General features: G+C 37.2%; 1 protein-coding gene across 1 annotated transcript in view; it reads right to left on the bottom strand.

Moving 5' to 3' along the window:
* ALG6 (ALG6 alpha-1,3-glucosyltransferase) overlaps positions 1–21,274 on the bottom strand; it is a 60,065-nt gene that overhangs the window by 7,126 nt on the left and 31,665 nt on the right. Inside the window, exons 8-14 of the mRNA XM_079899493.1 lie at positions 18,559–18,750; positions 17,834–17,969; positions 14,881–14,966; positions 13,388–13,472; positions 10,126–10,196; positions 768–836; positions 437–635 (exon numbers count right to left, since the gene is read on the bottom strand). Coding sequence (XP_079755619.1) covers positions 437–635; positions 768–836; positions 10,126–10,196; positions 13,388–13,472; positions 14,881–14,966; positions 17,834–17,969; positions 18,559–18,750 — 838 coding nt within the window. The remainder of the gene's footprint in view (positions 1–436; positions 636–767; positions 837–10,125; positions 10,197–13,387; positions 13,473–14,880; positions 14,967–17,833; positions 17,970–18,558; positions 18,751–21,274) is intronic.

Genomic DNA, 21,274 nt, shown 5'->3' with positions numbered 1-21,274 from the left:
TGATGTCACCCTGATCTTGGACTTCTAGCCTCCAGAATTGTGAGAAAATAAATTTCTGTTGTTTAAGCTATCTGATGTGGTATTTTGCTATATCAGCCCTAAGGGACTAATGCATTCCATTTATAAGAAATGTCCAAATAGGCAAATCTATGGAGACTGAAAGTAATTGGGTGGCTGTCCAAGGCTGAGGTTAGGGGTGAGGGTGGAATGGGAAATGACTGCTAAAGGACACAGGGTTTCTTTTTGGGGTGATGGAAAATAATCTAAAACTAGGTTAGGAGGATGGTTGTAAAACTCTGTGTACATACTTAAAACACGGAGTTGCATGCTTTAAATGGGTGAATTTTATGGGAATTATATCTCAAAAATGCTATAAAAGAAAAAAGATATTATAATAACTTTTTTAAAATAGTATCTTAAAAACTGAACAACTTACCAAATGTTGTATAATTCTGGGAAGAAATGTAAAACATGGAAAATATTTCCTAACAGAAATGGAAAAGGATTTCAACTGCAGTTCTTCTTCAGAAGTCTTTTCAAATATTGAAAAGGAGGTTGCACAAGCTATGAAAAATGCTATCACTGTCACAACTGAGGGCATTAGGAGTTCATCCTTCAATAGAAGAGGCAGCATACTATATGGGAAAACAGAAAAAACGTTAAAAAGAGAATTGTCAATTCAAACCATAATCACTTTGTAAAAAAGTTTTAAATGAGTTTATAAGTACTACACTGAAAATATTATACTGGAAATTGGTTTGACTCACCTAAATGTTGACACAAGTAAAAACCAAGTAGACATAAAAGGAATTTCCCTTAAAACTAAGCAGACTGGTCTAAAATGACAAAGAAAAATATGTTAATCTTAGAGAATATAATTTCAGTGCTTATATGTAAAAATATGAATACATTTTACCTGTCTGATTTTTGAGGTAGTAAGAAAAACACACATACACACACACACAAAATACTCCATAGGGACTACTGATTCAGTTTTTTATAACTATCAATGCAAACTAAATGAATCTAGACACAGAGAAGGTGTCAACTCCTCATAATAACTGGAAAACTTCCAGTATCCATTAATGAAACATTTTTTCCCTATCATACAAACGCAGCTCAAAGAAAGGATCAAACAGAACTGAACATTCAGAGAAAAAGAGCTTTTTCACATATTTCATCCTACTTGGTAAACATGAATATCCTACTTGGTACAGTGGTTTTCAAACTTCTTTTTTATGATCTTCCATATGACATAATGCTCAGCTAAGTTAAAAACTAAAAGACAGGATCATCATCTGCCACTGCAGAGAGGACAACAGAGGCAAGGAAGAATTATAAAGGGTTGATGATGGTAGAATAAAAGAAAAAAGGACAAAATGAGTAGGAAGAGGCTACATGAAAAGAACAATAGTGTAGGAAGAGGAAGCATAACACCAGTAGATGGAACCACTGGCTTTATCAGAAAGCTGTGTAGGGTCATAGGTCCAAGCTCTGTGACCTCCTTGGTACTACCCCAGGTTGCATTACCTTCTGGATTCAACTGTGGCAATGCTCCAAAAGAAGGGTCTAGTCAGAAGACTTAAGTCCTACCTAGTCCCATCCCTGCCACTTACTTACTGTTTGACTTTGAACAAATGATTAATTTAACCTTTTTCTTATGTGTAAATGGAAATAATAACAATACCTTGGATTGTTAAGTAGTTGAAAGAACTCTTCTGTGAGTATTATCTAGTGTTTATTTTTTAGTAAAACAAGAATAAAATAACTTTTTACTAATGGTGGTAGTTGTTGAATAATTATTTTTGTTGTTATTATTATTCGTCTCCTTATTTTAAAAGGTTTAAGTATTCTCCTTTCTTAGAAGGATGACTCTTCCTCATGTCAGCTAGAGTACGAGATGGGAGGCCTAGGTTTATAAACTGATTGAAAACTACTGCACTAAAAGAAAATACTAGAGGACTTTCAATTTCATTGCTTTATGCTTTTATAATTGGAATGTATTTTTGTTAATTACAAGCACACAGTAGGTGTTCAATAAACATTATTTTCTGTTTCTAGGTCTTAATTCTTTCCCACTTAATCATTCGGTATTCATTTACTGAACATAAGCATTTATTGAAAATGTAGTATGTAAAAGCACTGCTCTGAAAGGAATGCAGTGATGAATGTAACTCAGCCCTTAACTTCTAGGTACTTAATATTTATAATCAAGCTGCAAAATCGCCTACAACCTCAACCTCTTCTCTGAACCCTTCCTTTCACCACCTTGTTCAAAACAAATCCTGGTTCTCTCCCGCTAAGGAAAATGCTGCCCCTCTGCCCTGTCCATTGTGCCTGTTCTGCTATTGTTTCCACAGCCTTCAAACAATTTAAAGGCCCTGAGAAGGGACATAACCTCTTTGCTCTTCATCAGTACTTCCACACTACTCTCCCTCTCCCCACCTTAACAATTTCCAGCTTTGAATCTCCTGTCATCTGGCTGTATATCCCCTATTATTCCTCATCTTTGTTATCATCCACCAGCCTCAAGGATCACTTCACTCATTACTCAATAATTTCAACTTCTTACACACTGTCACTGTCTACAACCCTACTCATCTCAATTCTTGGCAATTTTAACGTACACATAGATGATCTTCCAACACCCAGACCTCTCATTTGCTGGAACTCTTCTCTTCTAGTGATCTCATCTTCAGTCCTGCACTTAGGGTCATATGCTAGACTGTAAGCCCTCCATAATCACAACTCATCAGTTGCATTCTGACTACTATCTCCTACCTTTTCAGTACTCCAACAATCTCCCCCAAGACCTTCGATCCATTGTTCCTAGCACATTTTCACTTTGCCTATTTTAATGGCCTTTTCCCTTCTTACCCAGGTTAAATTCTAAGATCAATCATAATCACTCCCATGTATTCAATCTCAAATCCCAAGCAAATGAGTTATCCTCACTAGACAAAACCATAAACCTGGAAATACCCAACTCTCCACCTGCACTTACTCTGGCCTTACTGAGCAACTGCTCTGGAGGAAAACATTTACCCACACTAACTATTCTCACTTTAAATACATGATCATGATATTCAAGTGTCCAGCAATTAGTATATATTTCCCTAGTCTGTTCATACTCTGTGTCTCCTTACAAAGATAATTCCACCTTCTCCTCTCTTCTCATATTCCGAACAGCTCTAACCCACTCTTTCCTAATGACTTTGTCCTCCATTTCAATAAGAAAACTAAAGCAATTAAAAGAGAACTTTCACAGATGTCAGCATCACATCTACTCTCTTCCCAGCATCTGTACTGATACAGTGTGTTCCCTCTTTTTATTAAGATGCATGATTCATGCATCTGTCCACAGCCAATCCTTCCATTTGTGCTCTAGATCCTACTCCACCTCTGTCTCTGAAGGACACTGCTCCAGCAACTCTTACCTCTCCTGTATCATCAATGTTCCCTCTTACTGACCATTCCCATGCCATTATCTCTCCTATCTGAAAACAAATAACAAACCTCTTTGACCCCACTTTCTCTACCAGTTATTGCTTAATTTCTCTGCTCTCCTTTTTGGCAAAACTCATCTAAAGAACTGCCTACCTATCTCACACCATATACAAAACAACTCAAAATGGATCAAAAACCTAAATATAAGAGCTAAATCCATAAGTTCTTAGAAGAAATATGAGGGTAAATATTACCTTGGATTTGGCAATAGTTTGTTAGATACAACATCAAAAGCACAAGCAACAAAAGAAAGAATAGATAAATTGGATTTCATCAAATTAAAAATTCTGTGCATCAAAGAACACTATCAAGAAAATCCAAAGAATGGAAGAAAGTATTTGTTAATCATATATCTGATAAAGGTTTAATATTCAGAATATATAAAGAACTTCTAAAACTCAACAAGAAAGAGAAACAACCACTTAAAAATTGGACAAAGGATTTAAGTATTAGGCATTTCTCTGAAGAGGATATACATATTGCCAACAAGGACATAAAAAGATGCTCAACATCATTAGTCTTTAGAGAAACGCAAATGAGAACCAGAATGAGATACTACTTCACACCTACTAGGATGGCAAAAACAATAACAGACAATAACAAGTGCTGACAAGGATGCAGAGAAATTGGAACACTTATAATTACTGGTGACAATATAAAATGGGATAGCTACTGTGGAAATTAGTTTGGTGGTTCCACAGTAAGTTTACAGAATTATTATATGACCCAGAAATTCCACTCCTGGAGACCCAAGAGAACTGAAAACAAGTGTTCAAACAAAAACGTATACATGAATGTTCATAGTGGCACTATTCCCAATAGCCAAAAGGTGAAAACAACTCAAAATGTCCATCAACTGATGCATGGACAAACAAAATGTAGTATATCCATATGATGCAATATTATTCAGGCATAAAAATGAAGTACCAATACATAGTACAACATGGATGAACTCTGAAAATATTATGCTAAGTGAAACAGGTCAGAAACAAAAGGCCACATATTTTATGAGTCCATTTATATGAAATATCCAAATCAGGCAAATCCACAGAGACAAAGTAGATTAGTGGTTACAAGGATTAGGGGAAGGGGAGAACGGGGAATGACTGCTTACTGGGTACGGGGTTTCCTTCTAGGGTGACGAAAATATTCTGTAAGTAGACAGTGGTGGTGGTTATACAACATTGTGAATGTACTAATAGTGTATTTCACCATTTTATATATATATATAATATACTTAAATATATATATATATATATATATATATATATATATTTTAAAGAATCATCTATACTTATCTTCAATTCTTCTCTTCTCATTATGTCTTAAACCCACCCCAGTCAGGCTCTTCCCTGCATCACTCTACCAACACTAGCCTTTTCTAAGTGACCTAGAAAAGTCACTTTTCATCAGTGACTTCCATTTCACTATGGCAAATAGTCTATTCTTAACCCTCATCTTATTTGACCTATTAACAGCATCTGATACAACTGATCACATCATGTCCTTTTTTCCCCAGTTTTATTGAGATGTAACTGACGTATAACATTGCACAATGTGAACAAAGTGTACAATGTGATGATATAGGTATATATTGCAAAATGATTACCACAATAAGGTAACACATCCATCAACTTAAAGTTACCTTTTGTGTGTGTGTGTGCCCTTGTGTGTGTCTGTGGTGACAACTTTTAAGATCTACTCTCCTGGCAACTTTCAAGTATACAATACAGTAAGTCCCCTACATACGAACAAGTTCCACAGTGAGAGCGCGTTTGTAGTCCGATTTGTTTGTTAGGTCCAACAAAGTTAGCCTAGGTACCCAACTAACACAATCGGCTATATAGTACCATACTATAATAGGTTTATAATACTTTTCACACAAATAATACATTAAAAAAACACAAAAAATAAGGAAAATATTTTTAATCTTACAGTACAGTACCTTGAAAAGTACAGTAGTACAGTACAACAGCCGGCATCCAGGGGCTGGCATCGAGTGAACAGGCAAGAAGAGTTACTGACTGGAGGAGGGAGCAAAGGTGGGAGATGGTAGAGCTGAAGGATCGTCAGCAACAGGAGACAGAGGGCAAGCTGCAATTTCACTCACACGTGACGCTGAAGGAATGCACATTCGCATCCTTGAAAGTTCGCAACTTGAAGGTTCGTATGTAGGGGACTTGTTAACTTTTGCTAACTACAGCCAGCTACAGTGTATGCTGCACATTAGATCCCCAGAACTTATTCATCTCATAACTGTAAGTTTGTACTCTTTAACCACCTTCACCCATTTCCCCGCCACCCCAACTCAGGCAACCACCAACTTACTCTGTTCCTGTGAGTTTAGTTTCAATGCTTCTATGTCTTAACATTCCTCATTTAAGTGAGCTCATACAGTATTTGTCTTTCTCTCTGTCTGACTTACTTCATTTAGCATAATGCCCTCAAGGTTCATCCATGTTGTTGCAAATGTCCTTCCATTTTTTTTCTTTGGCCGCGCCACAGCATGGCAGTGGGATCTTGCTTCCCCAACCAGGGATTGGAACTGTGCCCCCTGCAGTGGAAACGTGGAGTCTTAACCACTGGAGGAAGGAAGTCCCCAGGATTTCCTTCCTTTTCTATGGCTGAATCATATTCCTTTGTGTGTGTTGGAGGGGGGAGTAATACGCCACTTTCTGTATTCATCTGTTGACAGGCACTTCCATGTTTCCATGTCTCAGCTGTTGCAAGTAATGCTGTGAAGAACTAGGGGGTAAAGATGTCTCTTCAAGACAGTAATTTCATTTACTTCAGAAACATTGCTGGGTCATATGGTAGCTCTATTTTTAATTTTCTGAAAAACCTCCATACTGTTTTCCATAGTGACTGCGCCAATTTACATTCCCACCAGTAGTGCACAGGGTTCTCTTTTCTCCACATCCTCATCAGCACTTGTTATCTCTTGTCTTTTTTTTTAATAAATTTATTGATTGATTGATTGATTTTTGGCTGCGTTGGGTCTTTGTTGCTGTGTGTGGGCTTTCTCTAGTTGCGCGAGTGGGGGCTACTCTTCGTTGCGGTATGCGGGCTTCTCATTGCGGTGGCTTCTCTTGTTGCAGAGCACGGGCTTTAGGCATGCAGGCTTCAGTAGCTGTGGCACTTGGGCTCAGCAGTTGTGGCTCACAGGCTCTAGAGCACAGGCTCAGTAGTTGTGGCGCACGGGCTTAGTTGCTCCGTGGCATGTGGGATCTTCTCAGATCAGTGCTTGAACCCATGTCCTCTGTATTGGCAGGCAGATTCTTAACCACTGCACCACCAGGGAAGTCCCTCTTGTCCTTTTGATAAGAGCCATTCTAACAGGTGTGAGGTGATATCTCACTGTGGTTTTGATTTGCATTTCCCCAATGATTAGTGATGTTGAGCACCTTCTCATGTACCTGTTGGCCATCTGTATGCCTTCTTTAGAAAAATATCTATTCAGGTCCTTTGGATTATTTGTTTTTTCTACTACTGAGTTGTGTAAGTTCATTATATATTTTGGATAATTAACCCTTTATCAGATACATGATTTACAAATATTTTCTGCCATTCCACAGGTTGCCTTTTCATTTTTTTTTTCCTTTTTTTTTTTTTTTTTTTTGCGTTATGCGGGCCTCTCACTGTTGTGGCCTCTCCCATTGCGGAGCACAGGCTCCGGACACACAGGCTCAGGGGCCATGGCTCACGGGCCCAGCCACTCCGCAGCATGTGGGATCCTCCCGGACCGGGGCACGAACCCGTGTCCCCTGTATCGGCAGGTGGACTCTCAACCACTGCACCACCAGGGAAGCCCGCCTCTTAATATTGTGTGGCCCAGAACTCAGTCTCTGGTATTCTTCTCTGTCTATACTCACTTCCTTGGTTATCTCATCTAGTCTCATGACTTTAAATGTCATCTCTACTGAGAAATTACTAATTTTATGTCTCTGGCTCAGTCTCTCTCTGGACTCCACTCATATATCCAACCCAGACTTGTATTTAAATACTAACTCAACACCTCCACTTGATGTCCAAAGACACGTCCAACACTGAACTTGGGAACCTCCCACCTTGTTCACATCTAGTGTAATCCTGCTCCACTTGCAGTCTTCCCCATTTCAGTCAATGGCCACTCCATCCTTCCCGTTCCAGGCCAAAATCCATGAACACACCTTTGATTTTTCTCTTTCTCTCACATGCTGTATCCAAATCATTGGGAAACATTCAGGCTCTAGTGACCACTTCTCACCTCTTCCACTATTACGATCTTGGTCCCCATCGCCACCATCTCTCAACCTGGATAATGGTGATTGCCTTCTAAATGGTCTCTGTGTTTTCTACCCTTGCTCTGTACAATCTGTTCTTGACCTGCCACCAGAATGATCATTTTATTTTTTAACAGCTTTATTGAGGTATAACTGATATACAATTAACTATACATATTTAACATGGATAATTTGATAAGCAAAGTGATCCTTTTAAAACATCAAGTCACGGGACTTCCTTGGTGGTGCAGTGGTTCAGAATCCGCCTGCCAATGCAGGGGACACACGTTTCAATCCCTGGTCCAGGAAGATCCCACATGCTGTGGAGCTACTAAGCCCGCACGCCACAACTACTGAGCCCACGTGACACAACTACTGAAGCCCGCGCACCCTGGAGCCCGTGCTCTGCAACAAAGAGAAGCCACCTTAATGAGAAGTCCATGCACCGCAACAAAGAGTAGCCCCTGCTCGCTGCAACTAGAGAGAAATCCTGTGTGCAGCAACAAAGACCCAACGCAGCCAAAAATAAAAAATAAACAAAACAAAAAAAAAACACATCAAGTCAGATCATGCGTCTTCCTCAAAATCCTTCCATGGCTCCCCGTTTCCTTCAGAATAAAAGCCAAAGTTCCCAATATGGCCTACAAGATCCTATATAATTTACATGCCTGTTACCTCTTTAACTTCACCTCCTATTACTTCCTACATTGACCACTGCACTCTGGCCACACTGGCCATTCTGTTGTTCCCTAAACATATCAGTCATACTCCCATCTTAGGGCCTTGGCACTGGCTGTCTAGAATGTTATTCTCCCAGATATCTACTTGGCTAACCCTCACCTCCTCCAGTCCACTCAAGTGTCTCCTCAACAAGGCCTACCTTGACATCCTTGTTTAAAACTGCAACCTGCACTTACTCCTGTAACCCCAGCTCCAGTACCCCCAACTTCCCTTATCCTCTTTTATGTATCCTTCATGACTTTTATTACCTGCTAACACATTATTTAATTTCTTATTTTTATTTAATTATTAGTGTCTGACCTTGAGAATGAAAGCTAAGAAAGTAGGGATTTTTGTCTGTTTTGTTCACAGATATATCCCAGGTGCATAGAACAGTATCTGGCAAATAGTAGGCCCTCAATAAATATTTATTGGGTGAAATATTTGTTTAATGATAGCTTAGCTGGAACCAGGTCAAGAGGAACTTTAAAATATTTGATCAAAATTATATTAAAGTCATGCACTGTTATGAATAATCTAGGTACAGTTGTAGAGTATGAACTTCCAGAAATTCAGGGCCCACGAGCTAATCTGAATGGTCAGATTAAGGTCACTCACTGATCGAGCTCCTTTCTCTGGAGTAGGAATCCTGGGGAAGATTATACATGTTTGAAAGCAATACCTCTCCACAGTTCCATCCCCTGGCACTAGGGATTTGCATAGGGTCAGCCTAGCCTCACGTAACAGTGGTCAGATCTAACTCAAGTTTAGACTTCAGGGGATGAAATTAAGCTGCCCTCCCAGTCTGCAATGGTACGAGACTATTTTTTTCGGAGGAAAGAAGGCTTCCCCATAGGCCAGCCCCACCTACTATAAAGCTCTGCACTAAGGTTTTAGTTCAAAGCTCCACCTAATAAAAGCAATACACCCTTCCATTTGTCATTAGTCATTTCATACATGCATCTTCCACAGGAACCTAGCAAACACAGGGTGAGGGGTGTGGCAGGCATGGGTGGGACTGATCTTGGGCAGGATTCAAGTATTCCAATGTGTTCTGGGCAAATACTATTTTAATATTGGGATAATATACCCCCAACTGCCACTCAATTTCTATGAAGAACAGGAAAAAATTTTAATGCTCCTAAAAAAAAGGAGTGTGGTTAGGGATTGCCAATAGGGTCTAAACAAAGGTTTTGACAGAAGAACTAAAAAGGAGGCAACATATAAAAGCCTCTAAAGAGGTTGATGGAGAGAACAGGCCATTGAATAGATGTGGAAATGAATGAAATGAAAAAGGCAAAGAAGACACACAGGCTCCAACCTAAGTAGAGCCTCTTTGGAAGACAGTTTTTATTAGCATATAGAAAATATAAATGAAAAAAATAGGAAGAAATAAGATATCAGAAATTATTCCATAAAATTTCATCAGTTTAAAATATATCATAAAGAAGTAAAATTGTAAGAGATCATCATTCTGGAAAACATGTGATTTTATGAAATAATTTTATGAAATTATGTAACATTTGCATAGTTTTGATTTGCACTTAGGTGATTAAATGTAAGTAATAAATCTATTTACATATTATAAACACATCACAATAAACAAATAAAATATACTTGAAACATTTTTACTTACAATGATACCAAAAGAATGGACTTTTCATGTACTTGGAAAGAAAATAGAAAGAATGACAGTGCACAGCTAACCTTAAGGAAAAAGGGGACAAAATCAGATATAACAACTTACAAAATATAATATCAATTTAATTATGAATCTGACTAAAAATCATTTCAAGTAAAATTTTAAAGTTTAATATAGCTTGTAGCTAGAAGGAAAATATATACACAACTCTAATGTGCATAATATTTTATTCAAATTTAATAATCAAAATATTTTGAAAAATAATTATTATAAGGCTATACCTAACCATCTACAACAAGTTCATTGAGTCTCAGTTATTAATAACAAAACTACTAAATAATCCAGACACGACAATCATACCTTCATCCTCCCTTGGAAACTCTGACAATTTAAATTAAAAAGCATGAAGGACAAGTAAGTCAAAATCTAAAACTGGCAAAGTAAATCCATTTTAGTGTTTTTAAAATGTGCACTTCAATAAAATATATTCAATGTTCTATAAAGTAATCACTTGCTATTTGGGATTTTAAATTAATAATGACTTAGATCTATTTTCAGGAGTTTATATTCTGCATATTAGACATTTATCTATATACATCCAATCTAGTTAGTTGCTCAAACAAAAAACCTGGATCACTATCTTGTACATGCTATACATCCAATCCATCAGCAAACCCTATCTACACCGTCTCCCAAATACAATATCCACTGACTTCTCTCCACTCCCCTCTGCTGATGGTGGCAGAGGAGTGGTCTAAGCCACGCCCACCTTTCTGCTGGGCCACTGCAATAACCTCCCAACTGGTAACGCTCCTGCCCCCGACAATCCATTCTCCATTTAGCCACCATATCAGATCATGTAATTTCCCTGTTTAAAATCCTCCAATAGCTTCCCATTACACTTAGAATAAAATCCAAACTCCTACATAATCTGGGTCCCGCCTTCCTCTTCCAGTCTTTCTTACTGTCTCCCTCACTCATTTCACACCAGCCACTTCATATTTGTCCCTTTAATGCTTTGAACATGCCAAATGTGTTCCTGCCTGGAGAAAAAACTTGCTTTTGTCAAGTCAGAGCCCAAATCTTCTTGTAATTGGTTCCTTCTGATCAATGAATCATTCAGTTCCAGGATGAAATGTCACTTCCCTAGAGAGGCTTTCCCTTACTCAATCTGAAGTAGTACCCCCCTAACCAAACCCCACCAGCCCTCTTTTCACATAATACTATTTTCTTCATAATCCTCATCACTCCCAGATATTTTCCTGTTAACTGATTTATTTTGTTTATTGTTCTTCTCCTGCCACTAGCATGAATGTCCCCCAATTAAGAGAGCAGGGATATTAGCTGTCATTCATTTATATGCCAATTCCTAGAAGAGGACCTGACACATTAGAGGGCACTTAATAAATACTACTTGAAAAGATATACATAAAAGTAACTTTGCTGCTATAGATATATTAGTATTCATACTATCAATTACCTTAATTATAGACCTATATTAAGAAATAATTCAATCTAAATTGAAAGGAAAAAAAACTTTAAAATAATTATAATGGGAAATGTTTTAAAGCTCTCAGAAGTATTCAATAAGAATTTAAAACATTATCAACAAAAATAAGTCATTAATATGTCTTTTCTATTTTTTAAACACAATGTCTGGTATTAAAACACAACAAACTAAATAAAATTAGGAAGTTAAGAGAAAGAAAATGCTTTTTCTGCTTTATAATCCTAAAAGTAATCATCTCTAACACTGCTAGTTACCGAAACTCTGAAATTCCATTCCATCATCTTTGAAATATACCTTTATTTAGCATGATAAATAACCATTTTACATAAGCTTGCAAATATTTCAAGTTAGGGCTACTGAAGACGTCAAAATATTACTAACCACATCCCTCCTATTCTAAACATTCTACAGAATATTAACTATAGATGACTTACTATGCTCAGAGTTCATTCACAGAATGAAACAACAGACATCATCAATAAAAAGGTAACTTTAAAAAAGAGGAACATGAATTTTTTTGCACTGTGGAACCGATAAGCACTTTTGAAATATTTGACTGACATGCTCTGTTCTGGCTTGTTTTTAGAATGCAATATAAATAAGTGGCAGTCCCAGAATTGAAACCCCAATTTCTAAAATGTTGTCCCTTTAGGGAATTTCCTGGCAGTTCAGTGATTAGGACTCCGTACTTTCACTGCCGAGGGCCTGGGTTCAATCCCTGGTGAGGGGAACTAAGATCTCGCAAGCTGCGTGGCATGGCCAAAAATTTTTTTTAAATAATAAAAAATAAAAGGTTGTCCCTTTATAAGTCCACTAAGACTGACTGTTTTCATAAACTAACTCTTCTTGATATTTTAAAAGGATATCCTTTAAATGTCATTTTATAGACCAAGGTACACAGGAACAAATTCTAAATACCACAGAAATACAACCAGGAGGAATCTGTAAACCCACGCAGAGAAACCCTAAAATATAAAATATATACCCGATCCATGTTCCAACTGATGCAAGTCATGTTCCTAAAACAGAGATCTGTTCCCGCTCCTTCTCCAAAATCTTTTTTGCTCCTCTAGCACACAAATCAGACTCCAAATTTTTCAGCCCAGCATCCAAGCTCTTACATAATTTGATTCTTTCTGACTCTTCTCTCTCACTATATCCTCTCCTAACCTCAACACACACATACCCACGTAAAAGTTACACAAATTTCATTGGTTAATAGCTGTTCCCAGATCATTCCCTATCCCCTCCCACATCTGTACCTTCAAGCTCTTCCTCCTGTCTCGAACTCTCCTGTTACATAACCACCTATTCCAAATCTTGCCCAGCTTTCAAAATTTGGCTCTGATCCCACTTGCTTTAAGAAATAGGCTAAAATCTGCCCTCAAAGCAATATCTCCTTTTCCCACACTATCACAGCACTCCATTGTACCTGACAGAACTTAATACCGTCTGCTTTAGAGCATAATAATTTAAACATGTCTATCACCACTGTTTTCTTCTTTGTATTCCCCCACTGACCACCACAAAGAAATTAAATAGTTGTTGAATTAAACTGAAAGATTCTGATTGCTCAGCCTAGTGCAAAACAGCACCTAAGTATGTCAGACACTCAGTGTTTGCCAAATAAATGAATGTCTTATGTCTCAATCCAATAATCCTGTTCAAAGCAGGAAAATAATTATCTGTATTTTTAAAGGATCAATTGCAGCAAGAATTAAGTATCTAAAGTAATGAGAAACTTACCAGAGTAAATCTGAATCCTCTGGGAGAGGGGTGAAGTGTCAATTTTATACATGCAGGAAGCAGGCTCAAAAATGTAAAACAAAAGCTAAAAAATTAATAAAAATTAGACATTTGTTTTCTTTATAAAGGTATATAGCTAAAACAAAGAAACAATTTTTTAATGTAAGGGTCACATTACTTATCAACTTAAGCTGATTTCAAATTAAAGTTTTTTATGTATTAAATAATAAATTCAAGACCAAATAACATTTTAATAAAATCCATACACTGAAATATGTACACACTTTAATATATACATGATTATATAAAATAGAACAAAATATTATAGAACTAAATATTGCTTTTTTTTTTTTAGTATTTAGTATCAATTATGGAAAAGATACAAAGATAGTTAAAAGTCAATTATCAAACAAGAAAACATAACCAGGTATAAAGAGACAATGCTATATTTGTAACACAAACATTCATAAAAGTTACTCACAAGAGAACCTCTTTGGCCCTCAATTTCACAAAAGTTGATTATCTGATTTTCAAGCCCATGACAAATCAGAAAGAACAAGCTAGAAAGAGAGTGGGAAGCTGCTAGAGCTTCTCCTTGTGATGGTTGATGGGCAAGGAGGAAAAAAGAACTCAACGAGCAGAGGAGTCTGGAGCCACTTAGTACCAAGGCAAACAGTCTTTGAAAGCCCTGAAAACAAGTATTATAATGCAAAACAATAACTAATTTTCCCACTTGAGGAGGCTTTGTGGCTTCAGCTCGACTAGTCTGCTTCCTGTTACGGTGGGCTACAAAGGATACTCTCCAACCAAAAGAACTGGAGGAAAGAGAAAGGCAGCACACACACACATACACACACCTCCCAGTTATTCAAACACTAATGTTGGTGCTGCTGTGAAGAGATCTGCAGATGTAATTAAAGTCCCTATTCAATTGATTTTAAGTTAATCAAAAGGGTGTGGCCTTGGGTGGTGCCTGAATCACCTGGAAGCCCTTTAAAAGGCTTAGGCCTTCCCTGAGATCAGACTCCAAACAGCAGTGGGGTCAGTACAGCTCTTCCTTCCCTCTAGATTGCCCCTCCTGAATGTCTGTCTTATGGACTGGCATTCAGTTTGCTTAGCCAGTCCCCCACAATTGTATAAGCCAATTCCTCATAATAAATTCACACACACATACACACACACAGTGATCTCCTACTCATTCTCCTTCTCTGGTCGACCCTGACTGATACAGCGCTGAAAATTATGACTCTTCAATGTTATGTTAAATCATGTTTAATATACTGTTTAAGGAAGACGGAAGTAGGTAACAGTAACTTTCACATAAAATGTTTCAAATAAAAAAGTTCTGTTATACAGAGCAATGAGTTTACATTATGTGGAATATTCACTAATGAAGACTACCTTACTCCCTATGATGCCAGATAAATGAGGTATTGCCACGACACTTTTAGAGTAGCTTATAAAACACTATATACAAACTTGGTGTCTCTTACCTGATCATTAACTGGATGTGATGTGGCAAAATATCCCTGATCTTCAGAAAGACACTGAAGGTGCACCAAATATTGGCTACTTTATCCTTAAAAGAAATTTGTTAGTTTTACATTCTAGTATAATTGAAAGAAATATTAAACTCCATGAAGTACAGCCCATAATTTCTAAATAGGTAAACTTTGGGGTCATGAGAAGCACTTGTTCACAATTTCATAACTAAGTTGATTAAACTCTCTAAGGAACACATACACACACATTTTTCGCAATAGGAGGTGATCTAGCCAACCATAATTTAGATGCGCCCAAGAAATACTTAATATTTTTCGAAGAGCAGCACATTATTCCTAAATACTGAAGTTATTCATCTTTGGAAATTAGTTTCTAAGAAATCTTTACTTCATTTAATGTAGAACACATATTGTTTGACCCATTTTACCACACACCTGAAATCAGAGTAATCTATTAGCTAATCTCCAAAATATACAAACAGCTCATGGAGCTCAATATCAAAAAAACAAACAACCCAATTAAAAAATGGGCAGAAGACCTAAACAGACATTTCACCAAAGAAGACATACAGATGGCCAAGAGGCACATGAAAAGATGCTCAACATCACTAATTATTACAGAAATGCAAATCAAAACTACAATGAGGTTATCACCTCACACCAGTCAGAATGGCCATCATCAAGAAACCTAAAAACAGTAAATGCTAGAGAGGGTGTGGAGAAAAGGGAAACCTCTTGCACTGTTGGTGGGAATGTAAATTGATACAGCCACTGCGGAGAACAGTATGGAGGTTCCTTAAAAAACTAAAAGTAGAACTACCATATGACCCAGCAATCCCACTACTGGGCATATACCCAGAGAAGACCATAATTCAAAAGAACACATGTGCCGCGGAGCGGCTGGGCCCGTGAGCCATGGCCGCTGAGCCTGCGTGTCTGGAGCCTGTGCTTTGCAACGGGAGAGGCGCCAGCAGTGAGAGGCCCACGTACCGCAAAAAAAGAACACATGTACCCCAATGTTCATTGCAGCACTATTTACAGTAGCCAGGACATGGAAACAACCTAAATATCCAATGACAGATGAATGGATAAAGAAGATACATATATACAATGGAGTATTACTCAGCTATAAAAAGGAATGAAGTTGCATCATTTGTAAAGATGTGGATGGACCTAGAGTCTGTTATACAGAGTGAAGTAAGCCAGAAAGAAAAACAAATACTGTATATTAACACATATATGTGGAATCTAGAAAAATGGTACAGATGAAACTATTTGCAGGGCAGGAATAGAGACACAGACATAGAGAATGGACATGTGGACACAGAGGGGAAGGGGAGGGACAAATTGGGAGATTAGGATTGACATATATACACTACCATGGGTAAAACAGATAGCTAGTGGGAATATGCTATAAAGCACAGGAAGCTCAGCTCAGTGCTCTGTGACGACCCAGATAGGTGGGATTGTGGGGAGAGTGGGAAAGAGGTACAAGAGGGAGGGGATACAGGTATACATATAGCTGACTCACTTCATTGTGCAACAGAAACTAACACAACATTGTAAAGCAATTATACTCCAATTAAAAACAAATAAATAAAAAGAAAGTAACTATCACCGGCAACTGTACCATCCTACTTCCCTCTGTCGGGCCAATGAAATTGCTCTTCAGATTTTGAGGGCAACAAGTGAGTGAAGGTAACCAACAGCACCATCAAAAGTGTATGACACTCATTTTTATACTTATCATGATAAATACCATTTCTGAAATACTAGGTTAGCCAAAAAGTTCGTTTGGCTTTTCTGTAAAATATTATGGAAAACCCTGAACAAACTTTTTGGCCAACCCAAAAGAAGGCAAGGCAAATAACCAGGCAGCTTACATGGAGAACTAAACTCTTCTTTATATAGGTATTAAGGTGAGAGGATATATAAAGAAGTTAGGAGCACAATTCTCAAAGTTCAAATTACAGCTCTGCCATGCAAAAGCTATATGAATCTCTGACCTCAGTTTTCTGATCTGTAAAGTGGGTATAACAGCTACTTCAGCACTATGGTTAAGGATCAAATAAAATTACATGTGAAGTGCCTGGTACCTAGTAAGAAAGTGGTGGTGATAGCAATAGTGGTTATTTATGATTATCAGTACTATCACTATCATCATCCCCATTGACATACACGGCACACATTTCTGTTCCTTCACAACACCAAATTCTTTCTTAGCCTCTTTCAAAATGCTGGTTCCATCCTCCCACAGATCCACTGAAAGATACTCTATAGCATTTCATATACTCAAAAACTAGAAAGATATATATGCTTTTCCAATTCTTTTTAAAAGAAATATTTATTCAAAAGCAAATTATCTATAAATATGTTGTCTCTGTCTAACTTTATTAAAAGACCTTTTTGTTTCAGAAAAATGGTTTGTTTAATTTAATTACTAACTCTAAATCAAATTATCCATGCAATAAAAATTTAACAAGAGTGATTAAGCTGGCATTAAATGAAATGAAATGAATGATTCTCATTAAAAATTACTATGGATGAAAGCTATATACCTCATAAGGAATTATGAGATCTTTCTGAAGCAAACATGATTATTAGTTTAATAAATAATTTCCTAGGACTAAAAAAAGAATATAAACCAAAAAAACCCCACAAAGCTGTTAGCTTTGTAGCTGCAACTTCTCATGCTGTCTTTCATTATGAACCCTATTTCATTAGAAAAATGTATAAATGAATTATGGATCTCAGGATGACATAAATATTACCTATTTGTACAATGTACTGGAAAATGCCAGATGAGCTACAGCTTATGTACCAGATTAAATAACTGGCAAGGAATGACTGCAGAAGAGCAGCTGAAGTGCTTCTACATGAAATCCCCAAAGGTCACAGGGAAGGTACTGTAACAGAAAGGAGCGAGAGAAGTTTTTAAACATGCCTCAAATAATCCACGATCAACTGGGAAGAGTCTTCTTAGAACTTGCAGGGTTTGTTCCCTTTCTGTAAAGAATGGCAGCCAGCAGAGAATGAAGGAAGCCACAACAGTACAAGCCAGTTTAATCAACAACACAAACCTAGAACAAAAACAAAGGGAACTGGTAAGATAGGGAGAGGTTAGTAATTCTGAGAAATCAATCGCGTCTCATTACTATAAATATAATAAATGCAAACGTATAGTAATGCATAGTAAAAATGTATAGTAAAAATCTATGCCACCGATACGGGTTTAAGATGAGAGTCTACTTAAATCAGAGTTAAGAAATTCACAGCTATTAAGATGTGCAATTCCCCAACAAGAAGACTATCACCATCCTTCTTAACATTTAACTTAGATGCCATTCCTATGCAGTTATGAAGAAAAATGTCAAATTGGGATGTATTTCTAATAAGTATATAATGTAATATGCTCTAAAGGGATGAAATCCTACAGCAATGTTCTAACAAGCCAATTCACATTACCTCCAGTAAATATACATCGGTCAAAATATTTCTCTAGTTAGGAAGATTTAAAATACAATAATATAGAACATGACTTGATCTCTCTTTCCATTTACTCCATAGCCACCAACACATTAATGAGAAATCACCAGAAGGCAAAGGTAAGTATGCCAAATAAATTATCTGAAGTAATTTTTTGAATTCTGTTGTTTAAAAGACACTCACCCTTTTCCTTTGAGGCCTTTCTTAAAACACTTGCCAAGTAAAAAACAAAAAAATGGCAAGGAGTGGTAAAGTTCCATCTGCTTATAATTTATAGCTAAGCAAAACGCCAGGGACCCCAGCAGGTCCCAGTCGTAAGATACTCCAAGAACACCCCACAAGGCAAAGCCAAGACTCACAGAATTATATATGTTCCTGTGTCAAGGAATTATCTCAATAATTAAAAGAGATAGATTTTGCATTTTATAGAACATTTTTCTTATGTGATTTTGTAATGATACATTATAATGAAAACGATTTCTAAATAAAAGCTGAAAAGTATTGAATTGATAAACAAATTTGAAATTATATGTAGTGCCTTCAAATATATTAAATCTACTACTAAACAGAGCAACTGATTTGTTTAGGTTTAAAAGAGCTCTAAATAATTAACACATAGCTTTGTTTTCTGCTAGGCTATTTCACAATATTACTATAACACATACCAAAATCAATGCTCCAAAAGTTAAAAAAAAAAACACCAAACTTACTGATATCACTATTTTTCCTCTATAATATGCATCAATAATATAAATTAATATATGTGCTTGATTAGAAACTAATAACACTTATATGAAAACAATATCACAACTAGATTTTCAGTTGAAACCGGTGAGCTGAGTACTCATGTTTACCTCCTCTCCTTCCTGAGACCCCCTTAAAACGATAGGGAATTTTTTAAAGTATAAATTCACAGCCATAAAGGGAACAGGAAGACGCATTACAAGAGATGAAGATTTCAACACATTTCTAGAAGATGGAAAGAGGACAGAGAAGTGGCAACAAATAAACAAGAAGAAGCCACAGCTCAGTGAATGCACAGAGGAAGCTCAGGCTAGCAAGGAGCCAATCCACCCTACAAGCCCCAGAGAACTGTGGAAACAAGCAGGTTGGAGTGCTTGAGTATGTTGAAGAGAAAACAAGAGGATGCACTGAAAACTCCTAGATGGAGATGTCAAATCCCACCTCACTCCTTTGCAAAGATTATCTGGCAGCCAAAACATTTAGGTTTAAAAGGAGGAATACAAAAGAAGGAACAAAAGAAGGAATATTTCTCCAAAGAAATGGAATAAACTATCTGAGCAACTAGTGTAGAAGTCAACACTATAGTGCAAATTCCTCCACATTGTGACATTTAAGGATCCCAGAGTACGGGCCAGAATCCTGCCATGTACCCTATAGTGGACCAAATGTATAGAAAGCTCACATGCAGCTTTCTCTTCTGCCTTATTCTTAGAATAAATACACCAGGATCAAATAGACATATAAGGAACACCTATGACAGAAAAAGGACCAAAGTAAAGAGGAGAAAAGACTGACCCCTAGGAGAATGGAAATAATTCAGGGAACAGTGCGGGAAAAAAAGAGTAAACTGAAATTTAAGATATTAAATGCTTAACAGAACAAATGAAATTTAATAGAAGTGTTACTCATAAAGCAAGACAATCTTCAAAACTATAAAACAAAATGACAAAGAGATGCTCAAGATGGAGCTGAAAGATCTAATATCTGTCTAATAAGCTCAAGAAAGAAGGGAGAGAATTATCAAAAAAAATAATTTATGAGAATTTCCCAGAACTGAAGAACATGAGTCTTCAAAATGAATGACCCATAGTTTCCAAAACAACTGTCAAAAATACCTTTGCCCAAACAAATCGTTATAAAACTTCAGAGCCCGAAAAGTAACAAATAGGAACAACAAAAGCAGCAGCAGCAGTAACAGTTAGTAATAGCGATAAATACTTATGTAGTGCTTAGTACCTCCCAAGTACTGCTTTAAATGCTTTACAAATATGAATTCATTTAATTCTCAAAAAGCTTAAAAAGTAAGGGTTAATATCATCTCCATTTTACAAATGAGGAAAGTAAAGTAAACAGTGGTTAAAAAAAGGTGTCCCTACAAAATGACATAATCCCCAAAGCTTCCAGAGTTTGATTCAAATCACAGAGAAGATACCACTACGAATTTACCAGAATGGTTAAAAGGAAAATAACTGACAACTGGTGAAGGTGAACACCTGGGACTCCTACACCATTGCTAACAGGAGTATTAACTGGTAGATCATGCTTAAAAACCATATGGGAATATCTAAAATTAAGCAAGTGCACACCCTATAATTCAGCAATTCCACTCATAAGAAATATATTTACATGTGTACAAAGAGATATTTACAAGAAAGGTCAAAGCAACATAGTCATCATAGCCAAAACCTGGAAACACTCCAATGTCTATCTAATAAAATCATGTGTATTCATGCAATAGAATATTATAAAGCAATGAAAGAGAACGAACTACAGCTACATACAACTACACGAATAACTCACAAACAGAATGTTGAACCAAAAAAACCAAGCACAAAGGAATACCTACTGTGTTGTCTTTTTTTTTTTTTTTTTTTTTGCGGTACGCAGGCCTCTCACTGTTGTGGAGTCTCCCGTTGCGGAGCACAGGCTCTGGACGCGCAGGCTCAGCAGCCATGGCTCACGGGCCCAGCCACTCCGCGGCATGTGGGATCTTCCCGGACCGGGGCACGAACCCGTGTCCCCTGCATCGGCAGGCGGACTCTCAACCACTGCGCCACCAGGGAAGCCCTGTGTTGTCTTTTTCATAGAAAGTTCAAAAAAGGGGGAGAACCAAACTATAGTACTAGCAGTCAGTTACGTGGCTATCTTTGAGAAA

The sequence above is a fragment of the Stenella coeruleoalba genome (genome assembly GCF_951394435.1).
Source record: "Stenella coeruleoalba genome assembly, chromosome: 1".
Taxonomy (NCBI): domain Eukaryota; kingdom Metazoa; phylum Chordata; class Mammalia; order Artiodactyla; family Delphinidae; genus Stenella; species Stenella coeruleoalba.
Note: the sequence above shows the minus strand (reverse complement) of the source record. Positions and strands in the feature narration are given on the sequence as shown.